Genomic DNA, 22,011 nt, shown 5'->3' with positions numbered 1-22,011 from the left:
CTTCTCAAATTTCTCAAAACATTTCTCAAAACATATTTCTCAAAACATCTTTATATTCAGGTTAGGAACATATAAGTTTGAGTAAATGAATAACCACATTTTCATTTTGGGGTGAACAATCCTTTTAACTTTGCTTTCTAAAGATTATAATGTCCTAATGTGCTGTATAACTTAAAGTTGTTACAATGTTAAGGAATTATGGTAACTTTTACCTGATTTAGAAGAAAAAAAAGATTTAGAAAAAAAAATATGTTTCTCATCTGGTGACAAATATTGAACTGGTAATTTAAGAAAAATGTATAATAATAAAAATATCAACTATATTATAAATAGCCTTGGACTTTGGACCGAGTTGTCCAGATGGGATATTAACATACTCATAGTTAATCAGTGCATTTTTAAATCAGGCTACTTTAAAAAGTCTTGAGTCTTGTAAGTACCTCCACCAAAAACTTCTTGTGCTGAAGAGACGAAGATGGTATTTTCCGAAGGGCAGGATCGATGCTCTCTGTCTGTATGAACATCTGCAGTGGCGATTAATTCCTCTTCCTGCTCCCTTAAGGTTGTACCTATGCCATGAGACTCCCCTGCAAAATCACCCTACAGCAATGCACCAGCCTCCACAATTCCCTGACACCTTTAAAACTCACCCAGAAAGACTATTTAAATGCAAAAAAAAATGAAAGAGAAAGCTGCTCTCTCTGTCTGTAGTCCCGTTAAAAGGATGACACTCTTTAGACTAGGTCTGTACAGAGAAAAAAAAGCTTTTGTTTTGAAATGAATGATTGAAAGAATATTACTTGTCAACCATGCATTAATTGGTTAACATGGGCTCTGAATGGAGGGCCTACGGCATTACTTTAACAGCTTTATTAAAGGTTGATGTTGAAAGCTTACATTTGAGACCCAGTAGCAGTACATGAATATCAAATACGGTTCATGTCCAGAAGCCACAGTTGACTTCAGCTTGATGTGAGGCCAATAATCGGCATACAATTGTCTTTAATGATTTATTACAGCCAAGTTTTTGCTTGCGTGCCTACCCTGTATTGCTGTGCATTACAAATCTGTGTTACAGCTGAACAGACTGACTGAACAGCTCAGCATTGTACAGACTGCATGGTCATTAACAGCCATCACCCTACTAACACTTGAAAAGATTATCCAGAAATAAAGATTATGTCATTATTTTCTTACCTTTCGAAACCAGTTTGACTTTGTTTCTTTCTCTTTTTTTTATATGTTAAGAAAATAATATATTTGATATATAATAAGGCTATGTATGTTACACACACACAAACTTCTGTATATATGCTTTTGTGTCCATTTTGAAGCCTGAAAGCTCGATAGAAGCTTTGTGGAAAAGAGTGAATGGTACATTCTGCTAAATATCACCTTATGTGTTGCAAATTATGACATCATTTTCTTTTTTGGGAGAACTATTTCTTTAATAAGAACTGTTGAGTCTAATGAAGAATTCAGTTCTTTCTCTCTCTTTCTTGCTCTGTATAAAGATGAGTAATGTGTGCAGTGCTGTGCTCTATTATCCTCCTCGGCCTGTCCTGGCAATGATGAATGTCCAGGGTGTGTGCACTGCGGAGTCACCCCCACTCACTCTCTCCTTTCGTTCGTTCCTCCCTCCCCTTTCTGTCTATCTCTCTGACACTTGCTCTCTCTCTCTCTCTCTCTCTCTCTCTCTCTCTCTCTCTCTCTCTCTCTCTCTCTCTCTCTCTCTCTCTCTCTCTCTCTCCTCTCTCTCTCTCTCTCTCTCTCTCGTTCCCTTTTTCTTTTATTTCTGTCTTTCATGTTCTCTCGTTGTCTGTACCTGCCTTTTCTTGTCACAGCACAGTTTCACAGATAAAACCAGAAAGGGAACTTTTATAACGTAAAGTGGCAAAAACTCTGGCCAGGATGGTGTCAGACTGGATGCATAAAAGGCCTATCACACAGGAAATGTTCTTGCATTTACCTGAGCTGTTCACAAATTTTCGCGGGCAGGTACTCAAGAAAAAAGGGGCACCCCTCTTATAATTATTTATATAAAAATAATAGTTACATGTTGATCTATTGATTAATTATACTATTTAACATTATAAACTAATTAAATGATATCAGTATCAACAAAATACATCTTACCATTTATCAAAATTTACACTGCAATTGCCTAAAAGGTGTAAATATTTTATGAGATTTATTTATAATAGCTAAAAATAACATTTCAAATATTGAAAATACGAAATGTTGGAAAAATGAAATTATACTATTATATATGAAACTAAAACAGAGAATCATTCAAACCAGCTGATTCATTCATGAAAGTGTCCATTAACATTTTGAATGGGTCGTTGAATCATTGACTCAACAATTTCTTTGTTGGGAACTATTTTTACTGGCAAAAAGAGCACAAATTGTCAAAATTGAACATTTTTGGTCTAAAAATAGTCAATTCATATAATCAACTTATTGTGTTTTGAACTGTTGTATAAAATGCATATCACATTTTGTAATCGTGCTGATATGCTATTTGAGAAAATAGCACTCTTGCTTGTGTGATATTGCTTAACTACATTATGTTATTAACACAACATACAAGAACTCATACAAGATCAAATTAATATCTTGACATTTTCAGTTACGGTCATACAATGCAAACATAGCATCTATGATTTACTTATAATTATTTTTCCTGTTGGATTCGAATTCAGTTTCGTGGTCGATTGTGTTTCAGTTTTATTTTAGTATTATTGATATAATATTACAGTTTTTATTCATATTTTGAATTAGCTTAAAATGAAGATTTCATTTTTTATAAATTTTGGTGGCAATTCTCACCTTGCACAATGCTATTTTACATCAACGCCAGACTTGTTGTTTGTTTGTTGCTTGCTTGTTGTTAAGTGTAACAAGTTAGGCTGCTGTATTGTTTTAATAGTGGTTTAATTTCACAACGGTGACAAACAGTGACAAAGTGACAAAGTTTAGCGCAAACACAATTATTAACTTGCTGTCACCCATAAAGGCAGGTCCGGGAGACGTGGATGCTGCTCGCCTGCTCTGCAGAGTGGTTTGGTGTAGAGACTGTTTTCTTCATCCCGCTCCCGCCCGCCGAATTTCTGACCATTACCGCCCGCTCCCGCAACGTATGTTTTACAGTCCCGCCCGCTCCCGCAATATGTATGTCCATTCCGCCCGCACCCGCAAAACTGGTTAGAAGTTATTCCCGCACAATAACAGAGATGCATTGATTTTGTGTCTTCTCCCGTCCCGCAGGAAAAAACACGTATATGTATTGCTATTAATAAAGAGCTTCATGGGGTTGTTTGTTTCGTTTCCCTGGCCTGCATCTGACGCACTGATCATTAAAAGATAGTCGTATCTTAGGATCAAATACAATCATGTATTTGTATTTATTTAAATCTATTTATCTAAATGTATTTTTATTTAATTGATTTTTTTATTTAAATGTATTTATTTATTTTTTATTTATTTGCTGTTTTTCTAGCTATTCTTCTAATAAATTTAGATAAATATATTTAAATAAATACATACAAATACATGATTCTAGATCTTTTGAGGGTCCCTCTTCAACTTCTTTCTTAAATGAATGAGCCGTCGTTTTCTGGGAAAATCTCAACAACAGTGAAGTTAATGCAGGCGTACCACTGTCTACATCTTTCTACAATAATTTAAATAATGAACAGGACAGGTAAAAACGCACTGTTGTGGACCTATCACAGCAAATATGAAGCCGCAAAGCAAAACAACACCCCGAGAGGGAAACAAATATAGCCGACCACAAGAAAATACAGTATACAAAAAATTAAAAAACATCGCTGTAATTGACAAGTCGGAATCGGTGATAATACATCAATTGTCAATGTCAATATATATATATATATCCTATGTACATTTGTCACAATGAACAAAGTCCAGTTCCTTTCCATCTTTGTCACAAACAATTGAGAAACTTCTCCAAATGTCAGACTTGCCTTGCTTAAGTTTTGTGCTGTAAATACCTCGTTTGAGGTTCTTTTCCACGTCATTTATTGACATCTCAATCTCCACTACGCTACCTCCCGATCCCGCAGGGTTTTTTTTAGCCGCCCATTCCCGCCCGCAGCAAAGTTCAAACCGAGATTTGCTTTGGGTCCCACGGGACCCGGCGGGACTCAATCCCAATGCAGCCCTCTAGTTTGGTGCTTTGGTGAGTGGGAGGGGCTTGTGCGGTCTCGCAGAATTATGAAGAATAAGTTGTTGGGCACACAGTGAGAATTAATTGAAAAATGACAATTAATTCAACAGGCCACATTTAAACAAAACATTCTGTAAAAAAAGGGTACTTATATTGTTAAAGGCCAAAAGGTTCATGTGCTTGAGCACCACTTATGGCCTATCTGTGCAAGTGCCTGTTTAGAATGTCTTCAGCGATTATGTTTCATCTTGCCAACTCTGTCTCGTGGTTCTCACACGTGCCACCAAATTAATGTTGTGAGGTTTTGGTTGCATGTTACTTAATGTTAGTATGGCAGATGACCCTTACACGCCTTTAACCATGGGACACCAGCTAAGTTAATTTACCTTAACAGTAAAGAACAATCAAGGAGAATTGTTGAATAAATACAAATTATGTAAATTGGAGGGAGCTGTCAGGTACGCTTGTTTCTGCCACAGAATAAAAAAAATAAGGTTAAACTTTATTTCGATAGTCACTTTAGACATTCTACTAACTATAAGTAACTTTTCAACTACATGTCAACTAACTCTCATTAGAGTATTAGTAGACTGTATTAGACTGTCAGTAGACTGTTAGGTTGTGGTTAGGTGTTAGGGTTAGGGTTGGGGTTAGGAGAACAAGTTGACTTGTAGTTGCCAAGTTACTTATAGTCAGTAGAATGTCTATGTGGGGACCAACAAAATAAAGTGTTAGCAGATATTAAGCAGACAATCTACTAATACTCTAATGATAATTAGTTGGCATGTAGCTGCAAAGTTACTTATAGTTAGTAGAATGTCTAAACTGGACTATCGAAATAAAGTGTTACCAAAAATAAAGATAATTGTCACTTTTTATCTCACAATTCTGACATTTTTCCTCACAATTATTTAATATAAACTCAAAATTCTGACTTTTTTTCTCTCAGAATTGCAAGATATAAATTTGGAATTGCGAATTATAATGTCAGAATTGTGAGATATACACTCTTAAGCAGTTCATTATGACTCACAATGCTGACTTGTTTTCTTGCTATTCAGTCTTTTTTTCAGAATTGTGAGATATAAACTTGCAATTTGCAAGTTATAAACTCCAATTCTGATGAAAAAAGACTGACTCAATTGTGACTTTATATCACACAATTTTTTACTTCAGAATTTTACTACAGAATTGTGAGATGTAAAAAGTCGCAATTACCTTTTTTATGTTGTATTCAGGGGCAGAATAGTTAGATGTCCATTCTGAAGCATTTGTGAAATATAGGATAATTTGTAGAGCCTCTTACTGTATTATTACTATTACTAATGTCAACACAAGGAAGACAGAACTGTAAAAAAATACATCCTCTTTGTTGCCATCTCTGTTCGAAATCTGCAGTAACAGTTATTCGCAGAATTATCAACTTTACGTGGGTTGTGCCTCGGCACGCCACAGCGCGGATTAATCCAAAGTTTTCTTAAATGTTAAATAAAGCAACCTGGTAAAAAGATGAAAATGACTTGATTTTACTTTCAATTCCTTTTACATTCTCCAAGGTATTAACATTCACATTTTTCATAACTCCATGTAGGACGTTTCTGTACATAAATGTAAGCAATGTGGTTAGGGTGGCCATTTCCATAACACCAAAAAGGAGGACACAGACATCCCAAACTACAAGAAGTCATTTCACGGCTAGGGCACGCAAGGTCTCTCGCTCTCTCTCTCTCTCTGTCGTGTGCGCTACACGATTTGGAGCACATACAGTAGGCTATGTTCTGTCTCGCATTCGTGGCTCTAGATTACAGGAGATTTTAACTAATTTACTGGCATCAGGGAGCCGCTATCAATTATGCAGGATTTTTATAGGTTAATTTTTTTAAACAATTCAGCGCAACTCCAAAAACGAGGACAAATGAGTGTCCGGCTTGAGGCTGCGCCGGACAGGGGGCTTAAAATCCGGACGTGTGGCAGTAGTAATGCAATATTTAGAATATGTAATCTTAATACTCAAGTACTTTTAAAAACAAGTACTTCAGTACTTTTACTTAAGTAGACATCTGACTGTCGTACTTTTACTTGTACTTGAGTCAAATTTATCAAGGGGTATCTGTACTTTTACTCAAGTAATGAAGCTGTGTACTCTGTCCGCCTCTGGTGGATACTGACATTCAGAATCACAGATTATATTTTTTGGAAGTATGACCAACAATAGAATTTTCACCGGAAAATGTCATCTGAACAAGTAACATCCACTTTTATTCTGACCAACTAAGCGGAAAAAAAACATTGCAGTAAATCGCCCTGATTAAATCTAACGATCGCTTATCATATCACGTCAAACCGTGCAAATTATACTTTATCAAATTGTTAATGTTAACAACATCAGCATTGCGTGACTACATTTAATGCCCTTCAGATATTTATCCTTGTTTTCACATGGGCCCGGTTGCAGTCTCTTTTTTCTGTAGCCACTCCGAAGTCAAGTTTAATTAGATCAAGTGTTGTGAAAATAGGCTATTAATCTCCATCTCAAACATCCTCACACTAGCCGAGACACCTTTATGTGTACAGATGTGATGTAATGATGCAAAGACATGTTCGAATTTCCCACGGAAATCCACCAATATCACTAGAATTAAAAACATTATTACAAGCTTACCGTTTTGAATCAAGCTAAGGCAAGCAGATCGTTTTGAACACTGGCTGGTCATGTACTTGCTCATAAATGTATTTGGGGATAGTTTTTAACCCAAAAAATTTACGGACTGGAAAACAAATAAACTGTTGTTTCTCTAAAATTCTAAAAGGGGAACAACTTTATTCCACATAAAAAAAAAAAAAAAAAAATATGATTTGCTATTTACTGACATCCGCTATGCAACCTCTATGTCTATATGGATTACTTGTATGATTTTTTTATGATTTTTTTAAGATTGAAAATTTTCCGTGGACTTGCAATACTAAAAGTTATAAAAGTTAGACTAAAAGTTGAAGTAAAAGTCCATACAATAGTAAAAGTTGCATGAAATGATCAGCTTTTCATTAGACATCTCATATAGATTGTCATGAGAATGTACAAGCTGAAAGTGTTCTCAAATTGAATAGCACTGCATTAACAACCTAAGTGTAAAGTGTGAATGTTCTGTGAACGGCCCGTTACTCTTTCCTTTTCAACATTCCCAAGAGCCCAAATGTTTGCCAACTTTGCAAATTTTCAATGCCAGTTGAGTTTCAACACACCTGGGATGCAAAATGTGCATAGATGTGCTTCCTTCTCAGCTAAAGTAACAGCCCATCCAATATGTCTCCTTGATCTATGAGTTTGCTGTGAAGAGCCTTAAGATGTGTATCGGCATCTACTCTAGACAAGGTCATGGCAGCCCTCCATTCTCGTAATGTGTTTCTGGATTGTTCTCCTTCCAATAGCTGTGGAGATGAATGATTTAAATTGTTTTCTTGGAAAGAGCCCATGTGATCATTACCTAAACTACTGCTACTGGCTCAAGTTTTCCAGTTAAGATTCACCATAATAGAGGTTTCCAATTTTGTGGGTGGTATGCTCTTGCCTGCGTTGGTAGTAATGGGTTTGCTTGCGATTTCGGGTCAGGATAGGTAATCCTAGACCAGTGTAAAAGGGTAAAACATCAACACAAAGCTTGAGTAACATCTCCACTAAACTAGAATCCCGTGTGCAGCTATTAGTCTGCCTGGTTGAGAGGCAGAATGTTAGACAGGAGGTTCTGACCTTGCTGATGGTCCAGCGCAATAAAGGCGCTGCAACGTTGAAAGTTTTACACCAGCAAAGACCTGCAAAATAGATGCACTCGCATTAGTGCACTGCCTGGCGCCCACTCAGAACCCGAACGAGATTAATCACCTGTCACGATGGGTTGTTTTCCACCTCTCCCTCTCTTTCTCTCTCTCTCACTGTTCCCCTCTCTCTTGTTCTCTCTGTTTTCATTTGCGGGGAGAACGATACACAGACTTGCCGTTAATTCTGCTCGCCTGCCCACAGGCGCTGTAGGATTGTGCCAGCTCTGCAGCAGACCACGCTCTCTCTGTGTGTGTGTGTGTGTGTGTATGTGTGTGTGTGTGTGTGTGTGTGTGTGTGTGTGTGTGTGTTTGTGTCTATGTGTTTGTGCACCACCTCTACGCAGTTAATGAAGCCATATGCAACAGAAACCAATAATCAAAGTACAGTGAGGTGGCTTTGGCTGTATACCAATTACTTATGCTGTCCCCTGTTGGACTCCACTCCAGTCTGAGAAGCCAACAGGGCGTTCCTAATGCAGATATACCACTCCCACCGAGAGGAGGCTGTTTGCATTGAGTATGTTTACAGAGGTGGATGCTAACAGACGCAGGCACACATACTGAATGTCATAACCCCTTTTTGATGCCATTAGCTCTCATTCCATCAGCTGTTTTGAGCGGACTGAGGAAGCTATTTGATGAAATATTAGTACTGTACTGTATATGCATTGCTCTAATAACCAACAGTGCAGACCTCAGAGCATTAAAACACACTTAATTAAAGATGCACACTGATTATTCTCTCTCAAAAAACTATGTTAAGGCTTGTTTGTTACCAGTAATTTGTATTATTATTATTGGTAGTAGTATTATTCATTGAGGAAGCTTTGAATCAATTGTAAGTATATAAATGGGTGTTTCTTCAACTGTGCACAGTTAAACACATTGAAACGAAACTAAGAACAAACACAACTAAATAAGTGTAACACCATGGTGTTGAATAAGAAAATGAATTACAAAAAATGGTAATATTATGAACTAGTTGCTTATTAGCATACATATTACTAGGGTATTGGCTGTTTATTAGCACTTATAAAGCACATATTAATACCTTATTCTGCATGACCATATTCTACATCCCTTAATCCTTCCCAATACCTTAACTCAACAACTAACTTACTAACTATTAATAAGCAGTAATTAAGAGTTTGTTGAGGCAAAATTCATAGTTAAAAGTTAGTGAGAATTGGAATCTTATCTAAAGTGTGACCAAAAAATATAAATATGTTTTACATCAACATCAACCGCTGCAACAAAAAAAAGTGGCCTAAGTTGAAGAGAAACATTTGTATCTTTTGTTATTTACAGCTTCCATTAGCATACTGTACATTCATTAATGTTAATGTTCAGCCTATGCAGTAAGCACAATCGTCTAGAAACTCTGTGTGTTTTTATTGTGACTAAACACAGGGACACATCTACATCTGCATTTGCTGTCCTGTTCAAGACCAGTAAATATCTGATATCAAAATCTATAGTTTGGGTAAGCCTGCCTGCAATTTGTGAATTGCTGTCAAAGTCTCCCTCATCCTTGGGCTTCATGTCTCCTGTTTTACAATCAGCCTCCTACACGTGTTTTAATCAGGGGCTTTAATCAGATCAAGAGAACCTCACAAATAACCAACTAATCTGCAGCAATTACAGACTTCCCTTTGCATGAGCCACATCTCGAGGTGAATCTTCCTGTGGTGGGATTAGTTTCAATGAAAATGCAGCTTGGTAATGGTGGTAAGAAGCAATTTAATTTGAAACATTTGTCTGATCTTCTCATTTCAGATCATACTATTGGATTTTCTTGTCAAAGTGTAAAGCCTATGTGTTCTACTGATGTTCATTTTCTGAGAAAAACTATTAGTTGGACCAAACAAGGTTGTTCAGTCATTCCACAGATATAAAATGTTTATAGTATGTCCAGATGATTTTGTTTTTTTCTTCTTGCAGACATCCATGATGAAAATGGGCTTAGACCTGTGATGGTGTACATCCATGGTGGGTCCTACATGGAAGGAACAGGGAATATGATTGACGGCAGCATTCTGGCCAGCTATGGAAATGTCATCGTGGTGACCCTGAATTATAGGCTGGGAGTGCTGGGTAAGTCGTTAATTTTTCATTAAATGCTGGTTGGTTTTGATTATAGAATATCTTTATGACCTCCTGTTTTATATTCAGCCTCCTACACATGTAATAAAGATATACACATGGTTTAAAGAGGAACATGATCTTGGAATAGCTGAGGGTCATAGGCTTAAAAGTCACAGAATTTAAAATGAAGATTTCAAAAAGATCTGAGTGGAATGTTGTGTAAGTCAATTCTTCAGTTACAGTCATACAATAAAAAACATAGCATCTATGATTTACTTATAATTATGTTTTCCTGTTGGATTCAAATTCAGTTTCTTGGCCTGAAATTTGTGCTGTCTAAGTTTTAAAGTCCACTTTGGATTTCATACTCTTCATTCATCTTTCGTTGCAGGACAGTTGTTCCTCAGTAGGATGTAGAATGATTACATTTTGTTCAAGAATCTAGGCTGTGGTGGGTAAATATTAAAAAGGGATCATTCACAGTCTTCCACTTCGGCTGTTCTTACAACTCGTTATCAGCTACAGCTCTCTCTGAGGCTGGTTATATTTAGATGTGTTGGAGCCAAGGGGAATGGGTATAGGAAAAGGCCTACTAGAAAAGTATGCATTGCGGGAAAAGACAGCATTTGGGGGAAGTGAAGAAAGTGGCAGAGAGACCGAGGACAGGAGTGAGAGAGTGCAAGCGAGGCCTTTGTTAAATATGTTTCTGCTTCTCTGCCTGACATCGCTAAGCATGAAGGTGATGGAGATAGTCTAAAGTGTCTGGCTGTCTCTGGCTTTACAGTGAGCAGTTTGAAGCGTGGTGGCAGTTAAAAGCAGAGCACTATAGATAGAGGGCAAAGTGAGATTGGAACATGTTGCACAGACTGCTCTCTAGTTGCCCCATGCCCAGTCCGCCACCAGTGAGACATATTTCTTCTCAGCTGTTTTTAGACCTAGTGTTGTAATAGCTTTATCTAGCTTTTAGACACATGCTCACTGATTAGCCAAGGGTGAGAGGAGCATTCTGGTGTGAAAATACTATTTGCAGAAAGCCATGCACTCCTCTCTGGAATTAGCTTGTTGGAGAGTAAATACTGCTGCTGAACATTATGTAAACATATTTGAGATAGATACAGTGACCTGTTATGCATTATGTGGTATGCATAACAGGGTTGTTAGTGTGATAATCATAGTTTGAATTATGGGGGGTATTGGGGGGTCCGACCTAGAGGTCTTCACGGGTCCAAAAATTCATGCCCGAACCGGAAGAGACCCGTAATGTGCTACACCGAACCGACCCGGAGCCGTCTATTATTTCAAAAGTTGGACCCGGACCCGTGCAGATCCGAGAAATGCCATAAATGTACTGCCCGGACCCGACCTGGACCCGTCTATTATTTGAAAAACTGGACCCGAACCCGGCGGGAAGACACAAACCCGACTGGACTCGATTGTCACTATTATTTCACACAAGTTGCGAAAAATAAAAGTTTTTGTCTTACCTAATTTTAGTAGCCGTCGTCTCACTTCCTTGTAACGTTACCTGACTGACTGTGATGCATTACAATTCACCGACAAGAAAGTTCTATTCATGGTATTTCTCTCGTTATCAGTCCCGGGTGCACTGTGAAGACCTCTAGTCCGACCCCCCTAGATGATGCTTGATCCCTCCAAAAAGGAATGGAAATAATACTTTGGGGGGTATTGAAAACAATGTAATGAAATATAATGTTAGCCTATCCAAATATTAAGTATTTAAATGCAGTATTACCATCACATACCAACAATTCAGGAAATATTCTAATGAAATACGATTTTCAAACCCTCACTCCCCATTGGGCTGTACCATTTCTCTGGTACGTTCAGACTGTTCTTTGCTGTTCTTCAGCCATGTTCTTCAGACTGTTCTTTGATATCACTTTACTAGCTGTCAAAATGTATGTGTCAGCAAAAAATTAAGAGTAATTGGCTGAATCAACTTTAATCTCTGCCCATAGTTTTGACTGCCATGTATATGATCATGGGTTGTGCTTTGTGGTAAATGTTATGAGCATTTCGTCATCTAAACAGGTTTTCAAAACTGTCTTAATTTGGCTGTTCATAGTTTTTCTCTCATCTATAATGAAGTCATAGTCTAGCTAGTATAGCTAGCTAAAAGTTCACGCAGCTCCTGAAGCTCTCTGTATCAAGCAAATATTGTCCGTATCTTGGTGAAACTAAGCCAAGAATGGTTGCATTAACCACAGACAAGGTTGTTGTATGGAAACGTGGTCAAATTTGTGTGTTTGAACTGCTGAATTCCGCATATAGATTAGTGGTCCTCATGTGTATTCCTATATAAAATGGAGAGTAACGTCACCAGTCGAAATAGCTGTACCCCCCGAAGCTCATGGTATAATTCGAACACTGATGATAATCATGCTGGAATCATTACGTCTGCATGGGTTTTCACCTATAATCATTTTGTATAGACTACATGGGCATGCATGTGTCAAATTTTTCTGTCAAATTTGCATCTGTAACTGTGTGTGTGCTTTATAATGCACCATCTGCCGTGGGGCACATGTGGCCTGCCAATGATCCAATAGAAGCTGTAAGAATGAACTGAGATGTGTTACTGGCACATGACTCTCTCTCTCTCTCTCTCTCTCTCTCTCTCTCTCTCTCTCTCTCTCTCTCTCTCTCTCTCTCTCTCTTGCATGGAAACATGAGCAGACTGCTGATGTGTTTCATAATACAGCAGAACGAGTCTGTTTCTGCACTTAACATCATCACTGTGCATTTTGGCAAACTCAATTCTAATTTGGCATAATGAGGTATTTATGTATGCAGCACTAAATGAAGAATCACAATGGCTACGTTCACACAGCAGTATAAGGCAGATCAGTGATCAGACAGAACACTTTTTTTTAGTAAGAGGCTTTTTTAAATCGTTTTGTATTGGCATTGAGCGTTTTGTTTGCTTTTTATGCAACTTTAGCGCCTCGCGTTTTAGACGCCTGCTGCGCCTTGTGTTTTTGTTGAAGCTTTCTAAGTTCCTGAAGTTGAAAAAAAATCAACTCTGAGCAGAAAAGTGCCCAACGTCATTCACATTTTTTTTTTAAAAGAGCTTGGGATCGTTTCGTCACGTCACGATGCATTGTGGGAATAACGGTACGGAAGTAGATGTACTGTATAGTAGGCAGTACGTAATTACGTTGGTCATTAGATAATATTAGGTTTAATTTAGGTTATTTTTAGGAAAATGGTTCATTATTGCTGTATTGTGAACTGCTGTAATCGGTCTTACGATCGACAGGGCAAACGCCTCATAAATCATATAAGTGGTGTTTTTTTTGCTTTGCTTTGTAGTCAACTCCATTAGCGCTAACGTCTTACTGATAATTTATATTTTTTATCACATGGTCAATAGATTTTCAGCTGCCAGAGTTAACTAGCTAGCTACATTTACATTGAATTAGGGCTGCAACAACTAATCGATAAAATCGATTATAATCGATTATGAAAATCGTTGTCAACGAATGTCATTATCGATTAGTTGGTCTGCTTACGTCACGGGGAGCGTTTACTGGTACGCACACACACGCAAGGTCTCTCTCCCTCAGGCGCTCTGCCGAGCGCGCGCGCTACACGGTTTGGAGCAGTCTCTTCTGTCCTCTGTCTCGCATGCGCGCTCTTGCTTGCGCGCTCTAGATTTCGGGAGTTTGAACTAATTCGCGGGCATCAGGGAGCCGCAATCAATATGCGGGAGACTCCCGGGACTTCCGGGATGTCTGTATTTTGTCTCGAGCATCAGGTTGTGCAATCAGTTCGCTCGCAACGTAAGTGATGGATTAAAATAGCGCTACCGCAGAAATAGGTTAAATTAAAACGGTGTTTACAAAGTGAAGCATTAAATACAAAGGCAGTTAATAACAGCAGCAGTAAAATATTGTTTTTTAGTCACTGTACTCAGTGGTTTTCAGCGAATGCTTGTGCACTAATGCATAATTTCTCCTGTCCTTTACTCAAGCCTGTTAGCTTGCTGGGTAACGTTACCTCCATTCCGTTCTCTTTTTATAGCATTTGTCTACTAAGTTTTAATTGTTTTTCAAACGCGATCTACTGCGGCTCTACATTCACACAATTGTTTTCAGTCTTTCTATATTTATTTAATCAATTTATCCTTATATTATATTCTTTTATATATTATATATATAATATATATTATATTCTTTATCCTTATATTCCTTATATATAATTAATTTTAAATAAAAATTAAATGAATTATATATTTTAGATGTTTTTAGTTTGTTTTTAGTTCAGATATTCACATCTGAACAACATGTCTGTGTAAATTTGTTTTAACAAAAATTGTGTTAAAACATAATATGTTGGATATCATTTTTTTAACAATAATCATGTTTGTCAACTTGCCATCAGCAATTATCATTAAAAACAATGCAAATATTGATATTAGTAAAACTCAATGTGTGGCTTTTGCACTTTTTAAAGTACACTTTTACACATAAATACCCTGATATACGGTTTTATTTAGTTATAATAAACAAAAAAATCTAATTTAATTTCTATTCGATTAATCGATTAATCGAAAAAATAATCGTCCGATTAATCGATTATCAAAATAATCGTTAGTTGCAGCCCTACATTGAATGTATTCATTTAGCAGTTAACTAAAGTTCTGCTGTTCAGATTAACGTTAAAGCAGTAAGTACGTTGCTGTGTTTTGGGAGCAAGCTGTTATACTGATGTAGCTGCTGTTAGCCAAATCAGCATATCAATTCTCGATTAGCAATGTCACCTCGTTTATTCATCTAAATTTTGGTGGATAGACTAGGTATAATACTGACCAGCTATGGCATAATTTGTACCTCACACTTCTAGAAAGCATCAGCCAATAGACACAAATGCAGTGGTAATTTCTAGCTATAGTCCCCTCTGTACTGGACCTTAAAAGTATTCTGTTGCGGAAGCTGTAGCTCTGTAGCTTAAATGTTAAAATGCTTTATTATTACTAATAGCTTACATATTATTCTATTGCTGGAGCTCTGTAGTTTAATTGTTATTATTACATGGCTTGGTTGAATACTAATGTTGAATGCAGTCTGTTATTTCTTGATAACAGACCACTGCTAAGTATAACACACCGTTGCCATGAAAAACAGAGCGTTGCCATGGACACAGTTTTGTTCATTCTGGAGCAATACAATCGTTTTTAAATCAATAAACTCTTTTATTTATCCGGAGATCGGCCGGTTACGCTATTACCTTATTACAAACCGGCCTTTGCGTTACCTCTAAAAAGGCCACCGTTACCCACAATGCACCGTTCCATGACGTTTACGCCCGAGCTCTATATTCCAATCAAATGAATGGAGAGGCGGGTCTTCCGTTGTGGTGACGGAATTTTACAGTTGCTTGGAAGATCCGGAAACTGCAATGATGATGGAGAAACTTGTGGTGGCTGTCGGGTTACACAGAGCTGTATGACTTCACAAACAGCAACTACCACAATGTTAACAAAAAGCAGCAGGCCTGGAGGCAAGTTAGTGTGGCAATAGAGATGTTTACAGTTTACGGGTAACATTTTACAATAAGGTTCATTAGTTAACATTAGTTCATGTATTAACTATCATGAACTAAAAATTATCAATACATGTGTTAATGTATTAGCTAATCTTTGTTAAGGTTAGTTAATAAAAATACAGCTGTTCATTGTTTGTTCATGTAAGTTCACAGTGCATCAACTAATGTTAGCTAATGCTAAAAAAGCTAATGTAACCTTTGATTTTAATAATGTATTAGTAAATGTTGAAATTAACATTAACTAAGATTCATAAATGCTGTAGAAGTATTGTTAATTCTTAGTTCATGTTAACTAAGGTAGTTAACTAATGTTAATTAATTAACCTTATTGTAAAGTGTTACCAGTTAAGATTCTAGAGTGATCGCGCTATGATCTTTGATTAGACTGACAGGATAGCTGATTCTGTGGTTGCCTAGCAACATAAAAACATACCACACTGCTCTTTTCTAAGCTAAAACAAGTAAACCAAAGAAAGGCAGTGCGGTGTGCCTAGGGTTGCCAACTTTCTGAAATGGAAATAAGGAACGGCTGCGGTGGGGGTGTTTCGGGGGGTTGGGGGGTTGTGTTGTGGCAGTGACATGCCCCCATGGAAGAAAATTTTGAAAAATAACCCCTGAAATGATGACTTCTGGTGAATATTGTATGCTATCATACATACGTTTTATTTTTTTACTTAAACAAATACAACATATAACATTCAAAACTCATCGGCTTAGACTGCATTTGAAGAAAAATAAACACAACAGTTCTCTTATGAGAGGTTCTCTCGTATTGCATAAGTTTAGCTTACGCTACGGGAAAGATTCATCTTCTCGAGAGACTGAAGCCAAAAAATTATCCTTAATTTTGTATTCATTGTCAACGCAGTGCAGCAGCTAGCAGACCTAGATTAGGCCATCTCGCGTGCTCATTGGCTGCCCTGCGGGCAACTGCTGCAGCCTACCAGTGAGCCCGGCGTGACGTCACGCCCAATGATGGGCGCCCACGCCTTCATAGCGTCACAGCCCGCCAGAATGGGCGTGGCTTAGCGTATAAAAGTAGGGGCTGTAGGCTGACTTCCCTGATTTTTCATCTCTTCCGCGAGCTCTTCGCATCGCTGGATCTGAGAGAAGCCACCGCCGCCGTTGAACAGCGAACAGCCAGCTTAGGACAGCGCTGAGGAAGCCGGCCGTCTTCGCCACCTTCAGCCATCCGTGCGAGCTACGCTATCCGGCGACGTATCCTTTACCTTGCTAAAATCTATTCTAAAAGAACAGCGAGTGTTTTTTTAAGACGCCTCGCACTTCCTGTGGCTCGTGTAGAGCCCCGCTCAGCGTCAGAGACCGCCACTTGATCTGCGCTCTCTGCCTGGGCCTGGAACACGCAGAGCTCGCCCTCGCGTCGGGGGCTGCGAGCTCTGTGAAGCGCTTCCGCTGTCGACCCTGCGGGCTCGACTCGAAGCCTTCAACACCCCCCGCCCCTCCTCACCGACGCACAGCCTCACTGCCGTCACATCTGAGGATGAGGCCGAGGGACACGCCACGAGCACGCGGCTAGCTCTCTTTACGTTACAAGAGAGCTACCCCGCCCTTGTGTCCCCATTCGCGCGTCATGCAGAGCCCTCTCGAGCTCTCTGCATGACCCGGGCGGGCATCATCTGTGTTACATGTAGTCCCGTGCCCACTACTTGTGCGCGCGCCCTCGTACAAACACTGTTCCCAGTTCTGCTCGACCAACGAGCACGCGGCTAGCTCTCTTTATGTTACAAGAGAGATACCCCGCCCTCGCGTCCCCGTTCGCGCGTCATGCAGAACCCTCTCGAGCTCTCTGCATGACCCGGACGGGCTTGCGCGCGGCCGTCGAAATGTCTCGCCCTGTCAGTCCCCTTAGATAAGGCTAGTGCAGCGGTGTATTTGGCAGCCAACGAGCCGGTACTGCAACCCGCTCGCCTGCACACATCCGCTGTTCTCGCGGCGACCCAGAGTGAGAATCTCAAGTGAGTATAATCTCAGGTTAAGAATGTAAGTTACGTGCCCGCTCACGAGCGCTCACGCTTACTTACAGACACATCGCCTCCGAATGGACGTGCGTGTCCGGCTGTGGCCGGACCGCCGTCAAAGTTTATTTCCCTGTCAGTCCCCTTCAAACAGGCCACTGCAGTGGTTCAATTAGCAGCCAACGAGCCGGTTTGTTTACCCTCTCGCCTGCAAACAAACGCCGTCTTCACGGCGACCCAGAAAAATCTCAAAAAGAGTATAATGTCTGCTCCGGCTCATGCCGTCGGTGTTGTAAGTGTAGTGAAAGTGCCCACGCCCCAGTGTTCACCCCTACACATAAGCACTCCGAATCTCGCAGAGCACACTGTCATCAAGCGCAGAAAAGCCGCTCGAGTGTTGAATGTAAGAAATGTGTCCACAGGTCTGTGCCCACTATCTGCCCGCTCTGTTACACGATCAAGAAAGCAGGTTACGAATGTAAGTCTCGTGCCCGCCAGAGTGCGTTCACGCTTGCTAACACAGACCTCCCTCCGTTATCACAAAACACAGGGCATTAACAAAACGCTCCCCATCCATTGATCGGGGCGTCAAACAGGGGCGTTTCTAGGTTTTAAAAACATCAGGGGCTGAGCCCGAAACATCAGGGGCTGGGGTGGATAATAAGATAACATGATTCGATACAGAGAATAATGTATATTGTAGGCCTATTTGCAGGGGGCAGATTGGTAAAAAAAATTCAGCCCTGGCACTGTAGCCACAACAGCTCACATTACACATGCACATTCAAATGTGAGGTAGCTAAGGTGGTTCGGGCGCTCCCCCGAGAAAATTTTGATTTCTAGGACCTACATATGTGCATTTTAAGGTGTTTGAAGGCCAAAAAAATTGGATAACAATAGCGTTAAAAGCATGTCAGTGGGCAGTAGTATACATTATTTGTCAAGCAGATAACAGATTCTTAAACATGAGAATGAGGATAAATGAAATCATCCCACCTTACATATACCTAAACCTACCCATCTCCGCCCCCTAATCCCTAAACCCACCCCTAATCCTGCCCATCTCCACCCCTTGGATCTTGATCCGACTCCTCCCCGTGGATTTCGTGTACTGCATTGAGGTGCTACTGGGCAAATGAGCAATTTATACTTATACATTTTATAAATAAATCTATTTATACTTATGAATTTTGCTTATAGTTTCTATAATTAGCCAAGCACATCTGTGTTAAATAGGAATACATTGTAGGAATAATGTTAATCAAGCTGACTAAATCACACGACTGCGCAGCCTTCACACTCACAATAAAAAAATACAATATAATTTATAACAAAGACAACCTCATTATACACAGGAAATAATATTACAGATCTAGACAAATTGGGGTTGCTATAGTTAAAAGAATGCCATGAACGATAATTTAGGCTAGATGTATTTTTCACATTTTTGGTCACAAAATATATATTTTTTAATGACCCAAGTCAGTTTTGATGACTTTCCAATATTGATAAAATGTTAAAATAATAATAATGAAAAATTAGTAGGGCTACGCCAAATTGTGTAACATTTATGTAGCCTACAAAGGAATACAAAAGCCCCGACATAGAGTTTTGACGCAGCTTTAATCTCCCTTTTCGTTATTTCAATACTTAATTGACGACAGAACACAACGTTACATACTCGTAGTTTCTTTTGCGTGATACAGGGCGCGCCGCATTTGCGCGTGATATTGAAGAGTTGCGCACCGCGAACACACGGCTGACACGACAGGAAAGTTTGTTTTTCTGAGTTTTACTTAAATAAAGCCTGACAACATCTCATCTGACAGAGGACTGTGCGGCGGTGCTGACTGCCTTATTTATTTTTTTTTTTTTAAATTGCTGTGAGATTGTTTGCTGTTGCGCGCAAATCCTGGAGATATTCTACGAAAGGCTGAACAGTGAAAACACTCACGTGGTGCGTCTGTGTGAGACAGATTTCAACAATCACCAGTCAGAGACAGCAGCAAAGCCAAAGCACAATGAAATAAGGCAACTTATGATTTCGGGGGTTTACATAATTTTAAGCTATTGTCCGGTTTCATATCAGTCAACTTTTCAAAATACATTCGGGGCTACACTCAAAACATTCGGGGCTGAAGCCCCGGTAAAATCGGCTGACGATGCCCCTGGCGTCAAATACACTGTAAGTCCAGTGCCCGCGCACACGCGCTCACGCTTACAGGAAGCTTTTCCGCCCGGAGCGCTGCTCGCGCGTCAACAAGTGAATAAAGAATGTTCCCCATCCCTTATGATTGGGACATCTCACATAAATCAGCCGGTTTCGGCTTTCAGCGAGCAGCCATTACCCAGAACCGAGAGCGCGCACGCCGCGCTTTTGGCTCCGGGTCAGTTTCACAAAAGAAAGCAGGTTATGAATTTAAGTCTCGTGCCCGCCAGAGTGCGTTCACGCTTGCTAACACTAAACTCCCCCCCGGGCTCCGCCCGCGCGTTTAAGTGTTATCACAAAACGCAGGGCATTAATAAAACGCTCCCCATCCATTATGATCGGAGCGTCTAATACACTTGTAAGTCTCGTGCCCACTCTCACGCTTACAGGAAGCTTTTCCGCCCGGAGCGCTGCTCGCGCGTCAAAAAGTGAAAAAGAATGTTCCCCATCCCTTATGATTGGGACATCTCACATAAATCAGCCGGTTTCGGCTTTTCAGCAAGCAGCCATTGCCCAGAACTGAGAGCGCGCGTGCCGCGCTTTCGGCTCCGGGTCAGTTTCAGAAAAGAAAGCAGGTTATGAATGTAAGTCTCGTGCCCGCCAGAGTGCGTTCACACTTGCTAACACTAACCTCCCCCCCTGGGCTCCGCCCGCGTGTTTAAGTGTTATCACAAAACACAGGGCATTAATAAAACGCTCCCCATCCATTATGATCGGGGCGTCAAATACACTTGTAAGTCTCGTGCCCGTGCACACGCGCTCACGCTTACAGGAAGCTTTTCCGCCCGGAGCGCTGCTCCCGCGTCAAAAAGTGACAAAAGAATGTTCCCCATCCCTTATGATTGGGACATCTCACATAAATCAGGCAGTTTCGACGCTCAGCGAGCAGCCATTGCCCAGAACCGAGAGCGTGCGCGCCGCGCTTTCGGCTCCGGTTCAGTTTCACAAGCGCGCAAATGACGGCGATCTGAACCCGGAGGCCATTCGCCCCCTAGCGGCTCACATAGCTGCATAGGAAAGTATCCCAGGGATTTCAGAATGGGTGCTGAGCACAATAAAGCAGGGCTATACACTTCAATTCATTCGCCGTCCCCCGCGCTTTCAAGCCCGGCCCAGACGATATTGAATGCGGAAGTAGTACACCTACTTCACGCAGAAATAGCAAAGCTGCTGTGCAAAGGGGCGATAGAAAAGGTGCCGCCTTCTCTGAGCGAGTCAGGCTTTTACAGCCGATATTTTCTCGTACCCAAGAAGGACGGAGCCTTCAGACCTATCCTAGATCTGAGACATTTGAACAAAGTGCTTGCGAAAAGACCGTTCAAAATGCGTGCGACCAGGAAAATCCTCGCGCACGTTCGCCCTAGGGACAGATTTATTTCTCTAGATCTGAAGGATGCCTATTTTCAGATCCAGTAATACCCCGTCACAGGCAATTGTCGAGATTCCCCTTCGACGGTCAGGTATATCAATACACCGTCCTGTCGTTCGGGAGTACATTTACGAAGTGCATGGACGCGGCGCTCGCCCCCCTGAGAAGTCAGGGGCTGCGAATAATGAACTATCTGGACGATTGGCTGATATTGGCACAGTCAGAGACAGAACTGCTGTCACACAGAACAGTGCTTCTCAGTCACCTGGAAAGCTTGGGTCTCACGGTCAACTGGACCAAGAGCTCATTACTGCCCAGCCAGTCAATTTCCTTTTTAGGAATAGAACTGGACTCGGTGACCATAACGGCTCGTTTATCGACATAGCGCGCGCGCCGTGTTCGCCACCTAGCTGCATCTTTTCAGAAGGGCAGCTTTCTCCCTTTGAAAACATTTCAAAGGATGTTGGGCTGTATGGCATCAGCTGCAGCGGTGCTTCAGCTGGGCCTACCGCGCATGCGCCCGCTCCAACGCTGGTTGAACGCTCGCGCCTCCCGCCGAGCCTGGGTTTCTGGCGGCCAGAAAATCAGAGTGACTCAGGCCTGCATAGCGGCTCTGCAGTCCTGGTTAGTAGCCGACTGGTACCAGCAGGGAGTAATGATGGGAACCTTCTCTTATCGGAAAGTCATTTCGACAGACGCGTCCAACTCGGGTTGGGGCGCTCTGTTCGAGGGCAGTCCGGTCTTCGGCCAGTGGTCAGACCAAGAGAAGTGTTTTCACACAAACTGCCTGGAGATG

The 22,011-nt window shown here is 40.6% G+C and overlaps 2 protein-coding genes across 3 annotated transcripts in view; both read left to right on the top strand.

Annotated features, from left to right (window-relative positions):
* The window catches only part of LOC143753933 (uncharacterized), a 379,044-nt gene that overhangs the window by 75,294 nt on the left and 281,739 nt on the right, over positions 1-22,011 (top strand). The gene's annotated exons all lie outside the window — the stretch shown is intronic.
* Positions 1-22,011, top strand: part of nlgn4xa (neuroligin 4 X-linked a) — a 207,120-nt gene that overhangs the window by 49,165 nt on the left and 135,944 nt on the right. For both annotated transcript variants that reach the window (XM_077246789.1, XM_077246790.1), the window contains one exon: positions 9,950-10,102. In XM_077246789.1, the coding sequence (XP_077102904.1) occupies positions 9,950-10,102 (153 nt within the window). The remainder of the gene's footprint in view (positions 1-9,949; positions 10,103-22,011) is intronic.

Source organism: Siphateles boraxobius, unplaced genomic scaffold (assembly GCF_051911475.1).
Source record: "Siphateles boraxobius isolate OS27281-9 unplaced genomic scaffold, OSU_SipBor_1 29, whole genome shotgun sequence".
In the NCBI taxonomy this organism is placed as follows: domain Eukaryota; kingdom Metazoa; phylum Chordata; class Actinopteri; order Cypriniformes; family Leuciscidae; genus Siphateles; species Siphateles boraxobius.
Note: the sequence above shows the minus strand (reverse complement) of the source record. Positions and strands in the feature narration are given on the sequence as shown.